At 46.1% G+C, this 18,625-nt stretch overlaps 1 protein-coding gene across 1 annotated transcript in view; it reads right to left on the reverse strand.

The window, feature by feature from the left end:
- Positions 1 to 990: 990 nt before the first annotated feature.
- PSAT1 (phosphoserine aminotransferase 1) overlaps positions 991 to 18,625 on the reverse strand; it is a 70,060-nt gene continuing 52,425 nt past the window's right edge. Inside the window, exons 8-9 of the mRNA XM_069625900.1 lie at positions 8,393 to 8,530; positions 991 to 1,699 (exon numbers count right to left, since the gene is read on the reverse strand). Coding sequence (XP_069482001.1) covers positions 1,600 to 1,699; positions 8,393 to 8,530 — 238 coding nt within the window. The 3' untranslated portion in view covers positions 991 to 1,599. The remainder of the gene's footprint in view (positions 1,700 to 8,392; positions 8,531 to 18,625) is intronic.

Here is an 18,625-nt window from a genome sequence, read left to right on the forward strand (position 1 = left end):
AGGAAATAAGCCTTTGGGATTTAAATTGTTTTGCATCAAAGGAAGAATCTGAAAAAGGGAATCGTTCCCTGGAACTTTGAATGCACCAGGAGGATCTTGGTTATTCTTTGTTGGAACTTCTTGCTTTATTTCATTAGATGGAGAAGAGACACCTGGGAAGGAGAGTTATTACCTGGAACCGTGAATATTGTTCATGTAGAACTTTGTTGGCTTCGTAACTTTTATTGGAGCTGAACACTTTGAGAATCAGAGATAATCTACATAGCACAGAGTTCGTTTTTAGATTGCGATAGCTAGAATAGGATTTGGGACATAAGACGTACGTTTTGATTTTGACATCTTGTAAAGGGATAGAATCCATAGTTGTGGTTGAGTTAGGGAAAATCCCTCTTAGCATATGGATAGGGAGGCATTTTCCAACCCCTTTTTCGCTTAATAAAAGTCTATAAACCAAAACCATGAGTCCTCTATGTCCGCGTCTCCTTCCTGGCTCCTCACAGCAGACATGCACTCAATAAATTAGCAACAATGCACAGCCCTGGATCCACTTGGCAAACTGCTCCGTACACTCCATGCTAACATCCAGGGAAATCTGTTACAATGGCAGATGGTACTCCGGTTAACATAACAAGTGGTCAATGCAAGGAAAAGAAAAATACCATTCTAAAAGGAACAGAGAAGCAGGTCCTGCGACAAGACTTTGAAGATCTCAAAGCTTGCAGAATAATCCCATCTGCTCCTGTATTACAACATATACATATATTGTGCCTTTGTTGTAATTTTCAGGCACCCGAGTTGCTTTCAAAATCCTGTTTATCCGTACATCTAAAAATGTAAGGCTCATGTTGAATCACAAAACTACACACTTTCGCCCCATGCAACTGTCATGCAGGAATACTCGCCATTATTCAACTATCTGGAGTTTCCATAAACCAAATGTAAATAATTCGATTGAACAAGAGTTGAAAGGAAAATTATTTCAAGACACTCCTCTGTTAACTATTTATTCCACATTCGATGGGGATTCCAGATAGTCTCTACAAAGTTGTCAAATGTTCAAACTGGTGCTCTAAAAAGGTTATTGCTTAGTAGCAGACCTATTAAATAGGACAGTATGTTACATTTACATTTAGCCATGTAAAGAGCTACACATTTTTTAAAAAAGAATTCACAACTGATCATGATACATACACATGTAAAAATGTATAACAAGTATTTTACAAATATACATGCATGACTTAAGCAGGTCATGTCCAAGAGAAAGTTGGTAAGTGCGTATGGGTATAGCAGCCGTCACTAGTGAATTTTGGCAACTGAGTGCATCGTGAGCATGCCATACAAATAATACAGTACAGCATCCCTTTAGTGTTCACTACATTTTAAAATACAACAGTCGATGGCAACAACGGAACAGTAATTTGAGAAACACTACAAACATGCAAAAATCAACCCCAAAATAGTAGGGTATTTTGCAAGCTGGAAATGTTTGAGATTGTATCTGGTAACATGTAAACTTTAAACTTGGAAAGATAGCTTGTTTCTCAAAGACCAGGGGAGAAGGGTACACAATCGTGTACAAGGCAGTCCTGCTCAGATGGGCTAGTGCATCTGAATGAAATTTCGCATGAACGTTGCAAGCTTCTGCACTTCTTCCACAGTAACAGCATTGTAGAGAGAGGCCCGGATACCACCAACCGACCTGTAACAGAATGGGAGAGGGTAAGGTCATATAACATCCTAGCGCAAGAGCTTGTCTCAAAGACGAACAATAAAAAGAAAGAACCAAAAGCTATTAAGTGAATGCTTGCAAGTACAATGCCATGAAAGAATAAAAACATTTAAAAAAACTAACAACGCTTCCACATTCGGTTAGTTAAATTCACTTAGATAATCATGTCTCAACCATCTTTGCTCACTCCACTTTTTTGCCCAGTGTACCCATATTACCAGGCACGTTACCTAAATTCGCTTCTCAGGGGAGGACTCGCCCAATCCACAGACAGTCAAACATAGTACACCACACTCAACACATACCAGCTGTCAAAGAGGTTACACAGGGATCGAAATTGCTGGGAGCCATTAAGCTTCTGCTTGAAGCCTAGAAGAGCCTGGTTAGCTGGACGCCAACAAGTACCAAGAGCAACTCTCGATTCCCCAGGCCAACTGGGCATACAAACAGAACTATGGAAAGAGGAGCCAACTAACGATTGCCTGGGCGGTGTGCTGCCTAGATTTTAGGGTAGTGGCATTGAAAGGGTATGACATGAAGGATTGTGGCACCCGGAGCACTCGCGTACCCGGTGACCCATGTTTATATGCGACATTAACAATGTGTTCGAGAACATTTTTAAAAGGCCCATTTGGACAAACCTATAAGCCATTTGAAGCATAATGGATCTACATACAAATATAGTTTGCACTGCGAGAGGGGGTGAAATGTGTCACGCTATGTTCTAGTTCCTCGGATGTAGCATCTGCTTACTGGGTGAAGCCAGATATCCAGTAGCTGGTCCCACATCACAGCTTTATTTCGTTCCCTGCTACATCAGTCCTCTCTGCTAAAGCAATTGTCATTTCGTGCAATGTACTGTACAGTTTATCATGGAATGCTCAGACTACAGCATAACAAAGTCCCAGAAAAACAGCACTTTAAGGCCATAACAGTGGCAGTTGAGCACTTTACAAATGTCACTTAAGATAAAGTAACTTTTGGATCCGATCTTCAAGCTTAAAACACGATACACCCGCCTGTACTCTACTGGTCTTCTGCTCACCTGGACCTTAATGTGTTCCGGTCCGAATTCCTTGTTTGGATCCTTCCTATAACGGGGAGAGGGGGAATGTGGCCAGAAAACAGATGGCACCATCTAACTAAACCAATACTCTCCATGCTATGAATCAATATTGGGAATTAGGACCCGGTGAGAGACAGATTGTTAGACGCAAACTGATTGGCTCTCGCCCGGTACATACCCCACGCAGAATCTCTCGAATCTTCATCCCCGGCAGGGGGGGGGGTGTGGCTGCCCCTCAGCCAATGAGGAGGCTTGAAACGGGGCAATCCACGCTCCAAGCCTCCACACGGCTGGAGGCTGCCATCCTCCCCCGCTGGGGATTATAAGTGTTTTCCTTCTTCCTCGCCCCCCCCTGCAAACAATCCCCTCCCTGCCCACCCAACCCCACTTAGCTTATTTTTTTGGGATCGAACGCGCTGGGAATACTTGTCCCCTGCGGGTCCGCTCCCGGTGGCCACCATAGAAAGGGAAAAACAGACTCAGTTTTCCCTTTCAGGGCGGGCATTTTTTTTTTTTCACATTTGGTTTTCTGTTCAGAAACGCTGCATCGTTTCGGAACAGAAAAAGAATGCTAGTAGTACCCCAGTCTTGCGGGCCAGGGTACTAAAAGCAATAAGATCCGAGCCGCGGGGGCATTACCGAGACATTGCTTAAATATTTGATTTCCATAAAATAAAAAGGAATCAGTAGAAAGTAGCATTTTTTTACAAGAACAAATCTTCAACACAACATCCAAATATGGATAACATTTTTATCATATACTAAAATTACAATATCGTACAGGTAAATTAACTGCCGAAACAAAGTGTCAAAAGAGTGCGGTCAGAAACAGGCAAGGCATCCGATCAAAGTCCAGTGATTCTGCACATGATCATTAGGTTCATGGGATCACTTCTGAAAGCAGAGACACAATAGCAGTTTTATTCTATAGTCCTTTGGATCAACCTGGTTGTGAACTGGGGGGAGTGGGGGAGCGAGGGGAGTGGGGCAGCAAGTTCACGATAATCAAGACCACTTGGAGCTTAGGTTTCGTAATTTTAAGGGTTTTGTTTTTACAACGTAAATGTGCCAAAGGATTATGGCAGACTGGAAACTGGTTATAGGGGAAACAAGAAGCAAATCCAACTTTTCACGAGAACTACAGTCAGTTAATCATTCCCCCTCTCTATTGGGCTCCAACAGGCAACAGTCAAGATAAGCCACTAACGGTTCTTGGGGTTTCACAGCCCCAGCACTTGTTCCTTAGCATTTGGGAGATAAACAGCCTTGGTCTTTTGCATCCTGGTCACAACAGCCTGGCCATCTCTTCCGTATAATGCTTAACCACCTCGGGTGCACAACTTCCTGCTCCTCTGCCATCTCTTAAAATTGCAACACCAAACCATAATCTTCAACTCTCTCTACACCTCAAATCTCCCCTCACCTCCACCCTATCCCATCCCATCCCATCCCATCCCATCTGTATGTGCTAGTGGGTTTGGAGGGGTGGGCAGTTCCACCACAGGAGAAAAATGGAGGTATCAAGTTCAGTTCATTAGAACCAACCAAGCATGAAGACAATAATGGTTGAAAGTACTGCTTCATCAGCATATGCCAAAAGACCCAAGCTCAAATGAGGCCCCATGGTCATGGCACTGGCCAGGGTGGCCTGCCGTCTTGGCCATTTGTTGCTGCATGGAACCATCACATCTGCCTCTTCAGCCTCTTAGAACACGCAGTTGCAGCGAGTGTTCCAGGTCTCCTCCGCTACTAGCTCACAGGTGTCTGCCTTATTGGTTATATTTTGGGGGTTGTGGGAGGGGGGCGTTCAGACATTTCTCATACAGCGGAGAAGAATCCTCTATGACTGCTGGGTTATTCTTGCAAAAGATTTCTCCAACTACCAACAGGTAATAAGTGCAGTACTCCATCCCCAATACCCCCCTGCCCCCATCACCCACCTCACGATACCCCACGGCTTTATCTTTCCCATAAAGGGGACCATAGTTTTGGAGTCTGTCTACTTGGGTCTCTGACAGTGTTGCCCTTGTGGTGATTAGGGGGTATTGTGCTTCTTTGAAACCCTTAGGCTGATAATGGGCTGGGGAGCAAAGGGATTCCCCCGCGCCTCATGTACCCTGCATCACAGAGCACATGTGGCACCAGGCACCCACAATCACACCAGTTCTATCACTCAGGTACAAGCATGAAGATTCTTTACAGGGGGTACATACACCTGGTCACAATACTCCATGATTTTGTGGCAATTTCCTTTACCCCCAACCTGCAGAATAGCACCAAAATGTTCATCCCCCCACCCCCACTATCCCCTCCCCAGTGACATGAAATTCAGTCTGCATGCAGGGTTCAGGGGCTTGCTCACTGCCGAAGGACATGCCCCCAGCAATGTTTAATTTGCTGTGCTGAAGTCCCAGGGGGTAAAAAGGTGCTGAACATGTGATACAGAGACATACAGGGACCAAGACATTGCTGGCTCCCATGCACAGACGGGAAATGGCATACACCTGCAGTCATGAACTAAGCAGAGGCAGTGGTGTACTTGCCACAGACGTGGAGCAACGGGGCTCCAGTCAGGAGGCTCTTACCAGAATCCTGAGACATTGTGAGTCACATGGGAGGAGTGGCACCTGGACTCCACAGTGAATCTAGAGAGATGTCGGGATCAGTAACAAACTTCTAATAAATCTGCCATTTCTAACATGGCATAATCAAGAGTATGTTTATGAAAGAATCATATTGTCATGGGGGCGAACATGCAGCTCACCTGGTGCCTGTGAGCTATAATTTACTTCGCATGCATGCACATCTCGCAACTTCCCCTCTCCCCGCAGCTTGAGAATAACGTTGCATCATCCCTTCGTCTCTGTACAGCACTCTGCTGCCTTCCAGTAAGGTTTGCACTCAATCAACACAAACGCATGCATAGCTGCCACTCACAGTATGTGTTGAGGAGCCGGGGCGGATGTTCAAGGCCCCGCTGTGATTTAGGACGAGGAGATCGTAGGAGATGTAGGGGAGCTGGTAGAATATAGGGTCTAGAGGGAGGGTCACCCATAGAAGTTGGATTGTAGCAGAAATGTATCCTGGTACTAATGTGTGGAATGAGACTCAATTTTAGAAGTTAGACGCAATCTTGAAATTGAGGCCTAGTGTTCTAGCTATTCTAGTACGCTAAATCCCGTCCCGAGGGTTAGAAGGGTATGCGTGCGTCTTCTGCATCACAGCCCTGCATAAGGTTAAATCATTGGAGGTACACAGTTCTCCATTGTGTCTTATCATTAGTGCATGTAACCCAGAAAGAATGTGCCCTGTAAGGCCAAGAGAGGTCCAGAGTTGATCTTTGAAGAGTTATCCCACGAGAAGGGGGGGTGAGGGATTTAGGCCTTTGTCAGCCCATATCTTTAAGCTACAGCAAGCCAGAGACAGACCCCAAACCCAGGATACAAGCATTTCAGTCACTGACCAGCCCAAGACCCCGGCCATAAAACTGTGCATTGGCCAATTTATCAGGTAGATCAGAGAGCAGTAACGGACTGCCCCCCCCCCCCCACCATCGGTTCATGTGATTTGGGCTGCGAGGAGCCAGGAGAGAAGGTAACAAATTTAAGCTGCGAGTGACAAAGTTGTGGCCGCACCGGCGTGCCTGGGATAGAGTGGGGGTGGGGGGGGGGGGGAATTCACGTAGTTCTGAGAAGTTCTCGACCTCAAAAGTATTCCCCTTGCGTATGTTCTTGGTACCAGGCACACTGTAGAGCTATGAAATAATGAATTGTGCAACCAAAATTGCCAATTAGGGCCTTTGCGCCCGATGACGGAAAAAGATCCCCACGTAGAAGGAGATGGGCAGAAGATGCTGGGGCCCAATCGCCTGGCATCCCATAGGGGGCAGGCTATATGTGTATAGGGTTGCAGCACCCAGCTACATGGATTTGAAAACCATGTGACGTACGTCATTTGTGACATTGTGAATCTTTAAAACCCAGTGCTTATGCGGGTTCTGGCAGAGCGCTCTGTGGCGGGAGAGTTCTTTGCTGGCACATACTTTTATTTTTGTGAGATTAAACCTTGTTCTCCTTGCAAGAGGTGTGCTGGGCCTTTTTACCCCCCCAAAGTGGGTTTTTTTTTTTTTTTCTGGTGTGACTGATGAGGGGCTACTCTAGAAATGCTAGATCATGGATTTCATTTTTGGAGTAAGGAATGGGTCTTAATCCACAAGTGGTGTTGCCATGAGCCGGGATTAAATTCAGTTTTGATCACCACCACCGCTGGAAAGCCATTTAGGCTACTGAGTCATTGGGGTTAGGCTTCTTTCTATAGGGCGCACTAAACAGAACCCACATCCAAGAGATACTCATTATGGAGAAGGAAGATGAGCAGAGTCTGGTTTGAAGAGTTGCCTAGGATGTAAAATGTACTTGAAATTCTACTTTATCGTGGGAAACTTCACTACATCCTGCACCCAGGTGGATACAGTTTATGAATAATAATGAAAATCCCATGATAGAGAACAAACATTATCAAGTGGTGCAGCCATTAGCAAACTGTATGCTGGCAAGTTTAAAAGCTTTCAGGGATACCAAATTTCACTTCATTTTTAGCGGCCAGCTTTGTCGAGCACATTAAGGGTACAAGATGATTTTTCAGCACGGATTTAAGGGGTAAGTGGACCTTGGCATACGAGGTTGCAGGTAAGCATTTTAAATTAGATTAACTAGTTTCAATCTATAATATTTCTGCGTTTTCCTGGCTGACGGCAGTTGTTGGCCAATACATTAGAGCCAAAGGTCGCAGACCTGGGCAAATTGACACGAACAATGTACAATATTGCAATCATTAATCCAAACCAGTTGTTTGGGTCAATTCATTAGGCCTTAAGCCATCAAACAGTGGTCAGAAGCTTCTGTGTCTATTCCAAAGTAGGGTATTACAGGTGAACAGAGGAATCCCAATAGCTCAATAAGAGGGTCTTTCAAAACCAAACTACCAAAAATGCAGTCAGCGATCCAGATCGGATTTGGTTTGAAGAGGGAGCATTTTAAACCCCATTTTGTCTTTTTGTATTCATCAAGTTGGAGGCATAATCAGACGGAAACAAATAATTCCCATTGCCAATAGGGGTCATTTTGAGACAAAAACAAATGTATTTGTAACCCATGCTTGTTTGCACCTAGAAGTTTATTCAAATTAAAATATGGTTCTTAGTGCGCCTTCCTGTGGAACTGCTTGCTGCTACCACTGACCCAAAGCCATCAGTGGAAGCAGGAACCATGGTCCTATATGTCAGATTCCTTTTTTTGTTGAGGTATTTTTAGTCCCCATTTTATTTTTCGGATCTGCCGGGTTCAGAGAGTAAAGGTGGATGGAATGCACACATTTGAAGGGCTGAATGCACTTATGTAGCTCGTTCTATCACGGATGCCTACATTGTGGTAAAAGAACAAACTCATTTTGAACCTTTCTAAAGATGATCTAATGTTTACTGCTCAGTTTTATCTTGGGGCACAGTGATCGTTATGCATGCACACTGTTAATGTCCTGCATTGTGCAAATCACACAAAACACATAACTGATACCAGTACTGCTGCATGCTGTTTTACCTGTGACCTTTCAAGGACATCATGCCAAGCTCTGCAGCCTTCTCAAGGAACTTCTTTTCCAGGCCCTCGTCACCCTTTGCATTTCCAATTCGGAATGGAATGTTCATTTTGCTCCTGCTCTTTTTTTCAACAGGGCATCTATGGGAGAAAAATACATTAAAATAAACACCCAACACAACCACCACCACCATTGAAAATCAAATCACTTCAGAAATCCAGACCATTGCAGTGAAAAGGGCAGTGTGTTAAACCTTCCCCTCTGCATGCTTTCCAAATGATCGCTGATGGGAGAGGAGTGCCGTCTCTCACTAGTTCAGTTTTCTTTTCCGGGTCCTTCCATATGTGCTATGATTATATCATACTACTAGCCCAAGTACCCGTTCCCCGAACGGGTTCTATAGACAGACAGAACACTGATCCTGTAGGTCACTGTTCTGATTGGCTTATCGCTTGATGTGCTTTACACCCTCAATAAACTGCACTGAGAATGGGCGCGTGTGGCTGGCTGGCATTCCCCGGAGCAGACATTGGGGGAGCAGGGCCTGGGGTCTCGGTTGGAGGCGAGAGATGGTGTGGTGCTGCCTACTGGGACCTTCTTTGCTCTCTCCCCACCCATCGCCTCACTGTGGCATGGTGGAACGCAGTGCAAATATCTTGGAAACCGTGCATCTTACAGCCCGGACCTCGAGTTTTGGTCCTTGTGTCAGGACCGGTCCTTCTACGACCACATTGATGTTACACCGATTTCAGGCAACCGTCTCATGTGTGAAGGTGCTGCAATCTGGGGAATGGTGTAGGGTGTCCAAATGTCAAGTAGCCAGTAATGTCTGGTGGGTCCCAGCAGGTAACTATGCAAAATGTGGTGCAGATTGGTGAAACGGTGTGGAACGTTCCGCCACAAACACATTTTGACTTTTGTTGAACCACCTCCCAAATACCATAGAGAAAGGAAAGGCCAAAACAAAACTAAAAACAAATGAAATCATCATATCCCATAAACTGGCATAAAAGACATTGGCTGCACAAAATGAACACCAGAGTTCCTAATCACAAGTCTGGACGATTGGCAGTATATGGCTCTTGGTTCTACCAATATGAACAGCTTACATGAGAAACAAGCATTCAATTAGCTGAGAATGTGTTGCCCCATATAGGTTGAAAATATACAAGAAGCAGTAGCAATTGCAATGCCTAATGTGCACTCTACACCGAGTGCTAAGCAAACAATTGTTCAAATACCAAACCACTAGAAAACTAGAACTCCATTCACTGTTCGGAGAACACGGGTAGAGCGCTCACCCGGGAAGGAATAAGGAGAAGCCTTCTTAGTCTGGGTAAAGCGTTCAGAGAGGCGTGTGCAAGGAATGGGATTAAAATGCAAGCGTAATAAATAAGCTGCATTTTCTGGTATGGAAGGGCGAGGAGCGCACAATTTCTTTGTAAGGGGAGGAGCGTGAACTGAATAACTGTTAGTGATGCGCACACTAGTTTATTATTTTGTTGAGGAGGGGGTGAGGTGATCGCAGTCAATTGGGAAAGAAGCGTGAACACATCTTCACACTTGAACATGCACATTCCAAACCAACAAGTATATGCACTGAAGACATCCAAATTGTAGGGAGCACTTAAGCCCTCAAATACAGATCAAAAAGTGTTTGTGCAAGACAGCAACCTGCAAAGGCCATGTTGCCAAAATCTTTGCAGAGTACATCAAATACCTTTGCGTCCTGATGAGCAGTGGCCACATCTCAGCCCACAAAACAAGCCCAGCATGACTAAATTACACACGTTTGCTAAGTAACCGGTCCAAGTTGATGCTCCAAGGGAAGGCTATGACACTTGGGTACTAAATCTCCAAAAGTGCCATATGAGGCGGCAACATGGTCATGAACCCGTTGCTAACCTCGGGCTCTATCCTAAACATGTACATCTGTCACTCCACATACCCCAACAAACCACCTTGCTGCCTCATTGTGGAGGCACATTTTTAGGAAATGCTAACCTGTGCTTGCATATCTGTCAGCCATACTTTGCCAGATACTTGCTAAACTAATTGGAGAGCACCAGAGCTTGCCTCATTGCAAGGAGGGCTGACCAACTGGAATACCACACTGGAGATTCTGGATTGCCGACATTAGCAATCCAATTTGGTACTGGAGTATTGGAGTAGTCCTAGCCAAGTACTACATGGGGATTCTTAACTCGAGTCAGTGGCAGCAGCTTTCCAAAGTCTATTCTGCATTAAAAGGGTTGAGGAGGTCACCAAGCGAGCAATCCAGAAAGAACACCATCATCCAGTGCCAACACCAGTGTACTTGCTGGAAGTGAACCAGTCCAAAATGTGAGGGAATGGGCATTGGATGGCGAGGTGGATGCAGTGTAGATAGCAAACATGTGTTGGTATGTACAAACAGTGACACTAAAATGCTCTACTGGCTATCTTGCCAGCACTCCTTGGCCCATGCGTCAACCTTTTGACTGCCGGGGTATATGCCAATGCCAAGAGTAAAAAACATGTATCCCCAATGATGCAAAAGACATTCTTGCATCCTGTTCCCCCAGATACAGGGCATAGGTATAGGTGCCGACATTTGTGTATGAAAATATATCAACAGCTGTTACTTACCAAGTTAGTCTCTCTGTGGGTATTGGTTTAGAGTCACATGCTATGCAAGTACTGCCGGATAGGGGTTGGTCCGGAGTATGGCATGCTTTTTACTGCCAAAGTTAAAGGACCTTTCCAACATACTATACCTACTCTATGGGCCTCATTACGACCCAGGCGCTAAGTGGTTAACGGCACCGTAAAAGGCTGCGGCACCGTTAACCACTTCGCGCCTTACTACGAGGTCCCTTTGCGGGACCCGACCTGAACGGCTGGTCTGGACCAGCCGTTAAAGTAGGGACCCGCAAAGAGACCTCGCAGGCAATTACGGTACCGCAATTTGCAGTACCGTAATTGCCGCCTTCCCCATTCCCATTGAGCCCTATGGGGCAAAAATGGGAATAGGCAAGGGCCATTGGGAAATGGGGAAATACCGCCCCGCCAACCTTGGAATCGGGGGGTATTTCACGATGACGGACTCGTTACAACACCGGCACCAACCATGGTGCTAATAGCGCCATGGTTTAGCGCCCGTGTTGTAATGAGGGCCTATGTGTGCAACTGCCCATGGTGTTCTGCATGTCAACTACCTCTAATTATTTTTCTTCCACAAGGAGCAAAAGAATAAGCAAGAAAAATAAAAATGGTATGGTGTATGTTCAGTGAAAATAAATTAATGCTTTAGCGCTTACATGTGGGAGGAAGCTGGGTGAGCGCATGCAATTCTAAAACAGATACAAGACACAGAAGTGGTTAAGTAACAGCGGTCTTCTGATGTTTGTGAATCCATTTATATTTACATGCCCTATGTGCAAGTAGTACACTTAGGTTGGTAGTGGGTAGACGAAGAAACATCTAATAACCGTTTTACAACCATCTGAAAAAGGAGCTTGTGATCCGGCTTGTGTGTCTAGGTAGTTGCGTAAACAGAAATACATGTGGCAGCCTTGTATATGGCATCTATGGAAACATTTGCAATGACTGCTAGGGTAACCCAGTACCTCCTGTTAAGTAGACTTCAGGGATAATTATAATTGTTCTTTTATGACGCGCTTCATACCAGAGATTGATTTCTAAACGCGGGATGGGGATTCAAACCCGTGTTGCGCTGCAATGTCTTTCTTCCAAGACCAACGGGTTGCCCCCGAGCTATCCCCCCCACCATGAAAGGAGGCATCTTGTGTGCCAACTTGCAGCATTTCTAAATACAAACCAAATCTATAATGCTAGGCTTTGGTGGCCAAGTTTCCCTCTTGACCTGGTGCAAAAGAAACAAATCACCGACTTGTCTTATAAAACATAGCGCCTCTGTGTGAGGTTGAGTCTGGTATGAAAGGGAGATGTTGTGATGTAGTCTTGTCATGTTATGTCACTGGCCAGGAGTGCATGCTTGTAGAATGTTGATGTATGAATGCTGCAGCTCAGGAGAATGTTGAGTGGGTCTGAGAGTGAATGTTCTGTGAGTGCAGTTGGGGCCTGTGCTGGTGATGTAAGGATGGCTGGTGGGTCTTCTCTGTAACTATGTCCTGTCTCCTGTGCCACTGTATATACCTACAAGAGAAACTGGATTGATGTACATATGTAAATAAAGCTACCTGGAACAAACCCAATGACTCTACAGCAGGTCTGTGTCTCGAGTCTCGGCTTTATTACCACAACAAGACTTCATAACACTCTGCACACATCAAGTGAATGCAGCCCCTTAGTTTGTGAATTTTGGAGAAAAAAAAAAAGAAATTGTCATGAAGCCGATGGATAAACTTTGGTGAAAACCAGCATGTGTGCCAAGAATCACTTTGTTTTTGTGTAGAACAACAAAAAGGCTCATTATTGCTAGAGCTTGGAGTTCACCGAGCCTCGGCATAGAAAAGGCTCCATGTTATGCAGCTAGAAGGATTGAGCCTTCAACTCTCGGATTCAGCTAAAGACTTAGGCTTCATCATCGATAGCCAAGATTTCCTCCCTTACCAAAAATCTAACCCTTCATGCCGCCACAGGACTGCGACCGTAGTGCAGGCCTTGTGATATCGCACATCGATGGGGGAAATGCCCCACTGTCAGGGCTCCCATCCGTTAACTGGGCTCCACTAAAAGCAGTCCACCATTCGGCAGCCAATCTTATGACAGGTGCATGGAAATGTTACTTAATCACCTACCCCACCCCCAACCCCCACATCATATACAAACTACATTGTCGTCCTCTCCGGCCCAGGATAATGTTCAAGTCTACATAGATTATCTACAAGTATCACCCCAGCGTACTTGGCAGCCAAAGCCAAGTGCAATTCGAGGTATAACTGACCTAGCTACACTTAAACGTAAGTGTAGGACGGCTGAGAGGAATGGAGGACTTCCTGTTCATCCTCTGACAAACTGGCCTGTCGCCTGCTACAAAGGCAATATGGACTCTCTGTCCTTACCAAGCAGAGAGCCCACATTCAAGCTTGTGTCTCTGCGGCATCTAACTACTCGGCCAAACTCTTTAAAATCTGCAAGGAGCTGGCCAACGCTGCTGCAGTCTCTACCCCTTCTGTTGCCTCCCAGGCTCTTTGCAATGCCATTCCCCCTCACTTAATTTCAAAAACCCAGGACATCCTGTACACCCTCTCCACCCAGACCCCTCCTCTTCTCTCACCTTCTGTGCTTGCTGACCCTCCTTTAGCCACCCCCCACCATCCTTCTCGCCCTTTCCTCTTTTTTCCCCTGATGAGGTCGCTAGACAAGTACGATCTATGAAAGCCTCGTTAAAACAGGTTCATCCCTGTTCCTCTAAAACCATCAAGGACCACATTGACACCTTCGCTCCGGCCCTTGCTGATTTTTGCAACCACTCCTTTGCCTTGGGATCCTTCCCCTCCACTCTGAAGCACTCCTTTGTGCATCCACTTCTCAAGAAACCCACAGCTGATCCTTCTTGTCCAGCTAACTATCGCCCAATTTCCATTGCTCCCTTTCTGGGCATACTCCTGGAAAAGTTGGCCATCTCTCAGCTTAACCTTCATTCCAATTCTGTTGGCTGTCTCCATGACCACCAGTTTGGCTTCAGAGCTGCCAGAAGCACGGAAACTGCTCTCCTGAACATACGTGAAGCTCTGCTCTCCAACCTTGACTCTAACATTCCCTCTGTCCTCATCCTCCTCTATCTCTCTTCTGCCTTCGACACGGTCAACCATACCATCCTGCTCAACCGTCTCTGTGAAAGCCTGGGTATCGCGGATCAGGCTCTTGCCTGGCTGACCTCTTTCCTCTCAGATCGACCCTCCCAGGTCCAACTTGGGTCCTTCCTTTCCTCCATCTTCCTCTCTACCTGTGGTGTTCCCAAGGGGTCTAACCTCTTGCCCTGGCTTTTCAACCAATATCTGGAAACTCTTGCCCACTGCATTGCCACTTTCTGCTCAAATTTCCAGTGCTACGCTGACGACACTCAACTAATTTTCAGGCTGCCCTCTGCCACCTCCTCTCCCTCTCTCATCTCCGATTGCCTAACTGCCATTCAAGATTGGTGTGCCGCCAATGATCCTTGTCTGAATGCCAGCAAGACGAAGATCCTCCTCATTGGCACATCTTCACCATCCTTTCCCCTCACTCTCTGGCCGGCCTCCCTTAGCCCCCCCCCTCCTAGGCTAAGAACCTTGGGGGTCATCTTTGACTCCACCCTTTCCTTCTCCTCCCACATCTCTGAGGTCTCTAAAGTCACATTTCCTACTGCACCTCCTCAGAGGTACTCTGCCTTTCCTCTCCTTCCCCCAGAAGCTCATGGTATCCCAAGCTCTGGTTCTCTCTAGCTTGGACTATTGTAACAGCCTCTTTCTAAATCTACCTGCCTCTACTCTCCGCCCTCTGCAACTAATCCAGAACAGGACTGCGAGACTGGTCCTTGGCCTCAAGCCCTGGGATTTTATCTCTCCAGCTCTGAAATTTCTCCATTGGCTCCCAGTGGATGCAAGGATTAAATTCAAATCCCTCTGCATTGTCCACAACGCTTTCTGGGGCCTAGGTTCAAAATACCTTCAGCTATCCCTCTGCAAATACATCCCCTCTCGAGCTCTTCGCTCCTCTACCTCCAACTCCCTCAGGGTCAGTCGTTTTTCAAAGAAACGAGCTGGAGGTAGATCTGTCTTCGGCTGGGCCTTTGGCAGGGGCCTCCCTCTGTAACAGCCTCCCTGCCACTTTAAAACTTGAGGAGAACCATCTCTGGTTCCAGAAGCACCTCAAGACCTTCCTTTTTTCTTCTGCCTTCGCTCCCGCTCTCCCCTGCTGATCTGTTCTCTCTTGGCACCGTGCACCTGGCCACCCTCTGTCCTCCGGGTCCAGGCCCGTGCTCACCCTGCCACCCTCCTGCACCCCTTGCACTGGGGTCTGTATCTGTACCCATACAGCCCCCCCTTTTTCTTCCTGCACTTATCAGACCTACCCTGTCTGCTGCCTTAAACCTAGCACTTGCAAATTGCTGGCTGCACTACCACTGTTTGTTGCCTTTATTATTTATTGTTATTTATCTGTTTCTCCTCTGCTTTGTACTTTCCACTTCTCCCCCTTCCATGCACTTTTCCCCTCCCCTGAAGCATTGTTAAAATTCATCCCTTTTTTTTCAAACTTAAATCACCATTTTATATTTGTTATTGTTTAAAGCGCAGACCTAATTCAAGAGGAGTGGAGCGCTGTACAAGATTTGGGTAGCCAGTGATTGGGCTGGCATATTTTAAGAGTAGCGCAGTGCTGTCCGTTGGAGTTGGTCCTCAGTCGGTGTCGAAAATAAACATGTTTTGAGAGTGTTAGGAAATTGGAGAATTGTGGGGGGTATTCCGAGTCGCTACTGCCATCGGTTTCCAGAGGATGGGTGTGTGACAAGAAAAGGATTGTTTGATCTTTGTGGACTAATTATGATTTGAGCCAGTTGGTCGATTTTTCTGCGCAAAGAGTGTGTGCCACCAGATATGTGGCGCTTATTGATATTTTATTTCTATCGCGCTCATACACAAGTGTTTCAGAGCGCGGCAAGGGAGGGGAATAGGGGATAACAAAACAGCGATCTTACTAGGCCCAGTGACATTGAGAACCCGCAAGTGCATGGGCGAGAGGTTTAAGCGGGTCCCATGAGTTTATACAGCACTTTGTTGAGGGTCTACTCAACAGCTGGGTGTGCCACTAGAGGAGATGTGGTTTTAGCCTTTCCATAAATGCCTTAACAGACGTGTTGAGAAGTTGGTGTATCCCCAACAGTGCTGTACAATGAACCTGGATGAACCTGGAGTGAAACGCAGGCTAATCCATAGTCTAGAAATAAAAGAAGCAACTAACAGTGTGTGGGGAACATTCAACTGGGCTGTTATCATATTTAATGCACCAGATGAATACATGGACATGTTGCTTTAGCTTGTATTTGGCTTCCTTGTCTCACGGAGCATGCCCATACAGCTATGAAATGGCCCCAACTCACTCAGGTGCCATATTGCGAAAATCAGTGTTACTTGATTGTGAACTGGTGGCAACTTGATTGGTGCTTCCCGTGGCATGTGCAGGAGAGGGAGATGCCACACGCGCCTTGCCCTTGTGGGGCTAAAGAGGAAACAGAGGTCATCTTAGGAGTCATTTCTGCATTTGCTCACGAAGGAGGGACGTTGGGAGAAGCCAACCCATATCTCCCAACCACATGTTACCCAGAGATTTTGGTTCTGGCACCTGGATGTAAATGTGGGGCATTTTGTGTTTATACTTATTGGCAATATCTGTGTCTAAATAGCCCCACCTGATAAATGTGTTTTAGTGTGTCTGGTTTGTTTTTAGCTCCCACTTATTTGTGAACCACTCGTCTGGTTAAGCTGTCCGAAAGACAGGTGTGCATCCCTTGTAGGTGTTGGAATATTTGTCTCTGTATGCACCATGTCAGATCTTATGTACAATCGGTGACAATGTTGAAGCTTGGCTCCCTGCTTGACGGCAAATACCAAGCGTCTCCTTGTCAGAATGGACAGATTGAAAACTGCAAACAGCTAGTTTTACTGCCATCAGTTCTAACACATTAACATGAAGCGTTCTCTGGTGAGGCGCCCACTTCCCCTGGACTGTGAAGGGCATGCAGTGAGCTCCAGAGCCCAGTCCTAATGCACCTCTGCAAATGGGCACTTGAATTGGTGGATGTACACATTGATGGCCCCTTAACATATTTGTTGGTGGCGATAATTGTAGGACTCCCATGAGAATTAATGTTATCACCACTGGATCCTTCCAGTTGCGAGCCATGGTTACATGTGCTGACATACATAAGGAAACACAAGAGCTTCCTTACTTTGCACACCAATATGGACTGCAATGGGTGATAGAGACATGTGCCTGTAGAGATTGTACACTTTCCGTTTGCAGAAAGGATTGGGCTTGAAATCAGTTTGGCTCTGCTCACAGAAACTAAATTTGGCCAAGATTTGTGATGGAGAAGCCTCGCTGTTGAAACAGTGCGATGATTACCCACGTGTTGAGATAACACTGATGAAGCTGCACCCTGCTATGAGCCAATCACCCAGGTAGGGATACATGTGGGTCGTATGTTTTTGTACATGCACAGATACTACTTTTTGTAAACACACATGGTGCTGTTGCAATCCTAAAAGGAAGCACTTTGAACTGGCAAGGACCTTAGAATCGGAGGGAACAGTGGTGCCATGGTACATTGAAATATGAAAGATTGCACTGTTCATATCCAGGGTCTACTGCAGTTGCCTTTTTTTTTGAACAGTGGGGTCCACTTGAAGCGCAGCAATGCACCATTTTTGGCGTTTTCTACACTAAGTCTAGCACTGGCCTCATGGTTTCTTTTGGTACAAGGAAAAATACTGAGGGAATTCCTGCATTACTCTAGTGAACGGCTACTTTCAATGGCCACCTCTTTAGGACTTTGGCTTCTGCTTGCAAAGTCTTCAGGTCTGTGACAATGCCGTCCAGGAACATTGTGCCGCTTCGACATACACCATACCTCTGTCGGCTGTTTCCACACAGTGGTAGGATTGGTGTTGCTGTAGACAGTAAGGCCTCAGGGTTTGTGAATTGCTTTATCACGGAAAAGAGAGTCTGAACATGTGTCCCAATGTTTTCATGGTTTCAAACGCCTTTTTGAATTTCTGTACTCATCCACTGGTTTCCCAAATAAACTGTGGTCTTCTAGTGGCTTGCTGCGGATGGTAGTCTGCGTTTCCAGATGGAAACCTGCGCATTGTAGCCAAGAAAGTCTCTTGAGTACTGATGCTCCCCTCACCCGGCGCTTCTGCAGCATCCAAGCTATTAACTGTCGGATGCTGAATCCCAGTAATAATAGCCTGAGCTCTGGAGAGCAAGGAGACAGGCATTTCATTGATAAGGGTTTGCATATCACCATTGTGCCTGGCTATGCCAGAGAGAAGGGCAGTAGCCTTAGCAGTGTCCGATCTGTATGCCACATTTCTGCAATGTGTAACTCTCCTTGTAAGGTGGCCCCTCGGACTCGAAAATAGTGGTACGCCAAAAACTTCCTGGCTATCGAACTCCTGGGGATTCCGCCAGCAGCGGACCGCGAACATACCCTGTATTGGAGGGTGAGGACTTATCTAACCAGTCAGTAAATGTTTAGACAGAGAAGGAACATTAAGAGTGTGCGT

This window comes from Ambystoma mexicanum, chromosome 6p (genome assembly GCF_040938575.1).
Source record: "Ambystoma mexicanum isolate Mex_15411 chromosome 6p, UKY_AmexF1_1, whole genome shotgun sequence".
Taxonomy (NCBI): Eukaryota; Metazoa; Chordata; class Amphibia; order Caudata; family Ambystomatidae; genus Ambystoma; species Ambystoma mexicanum.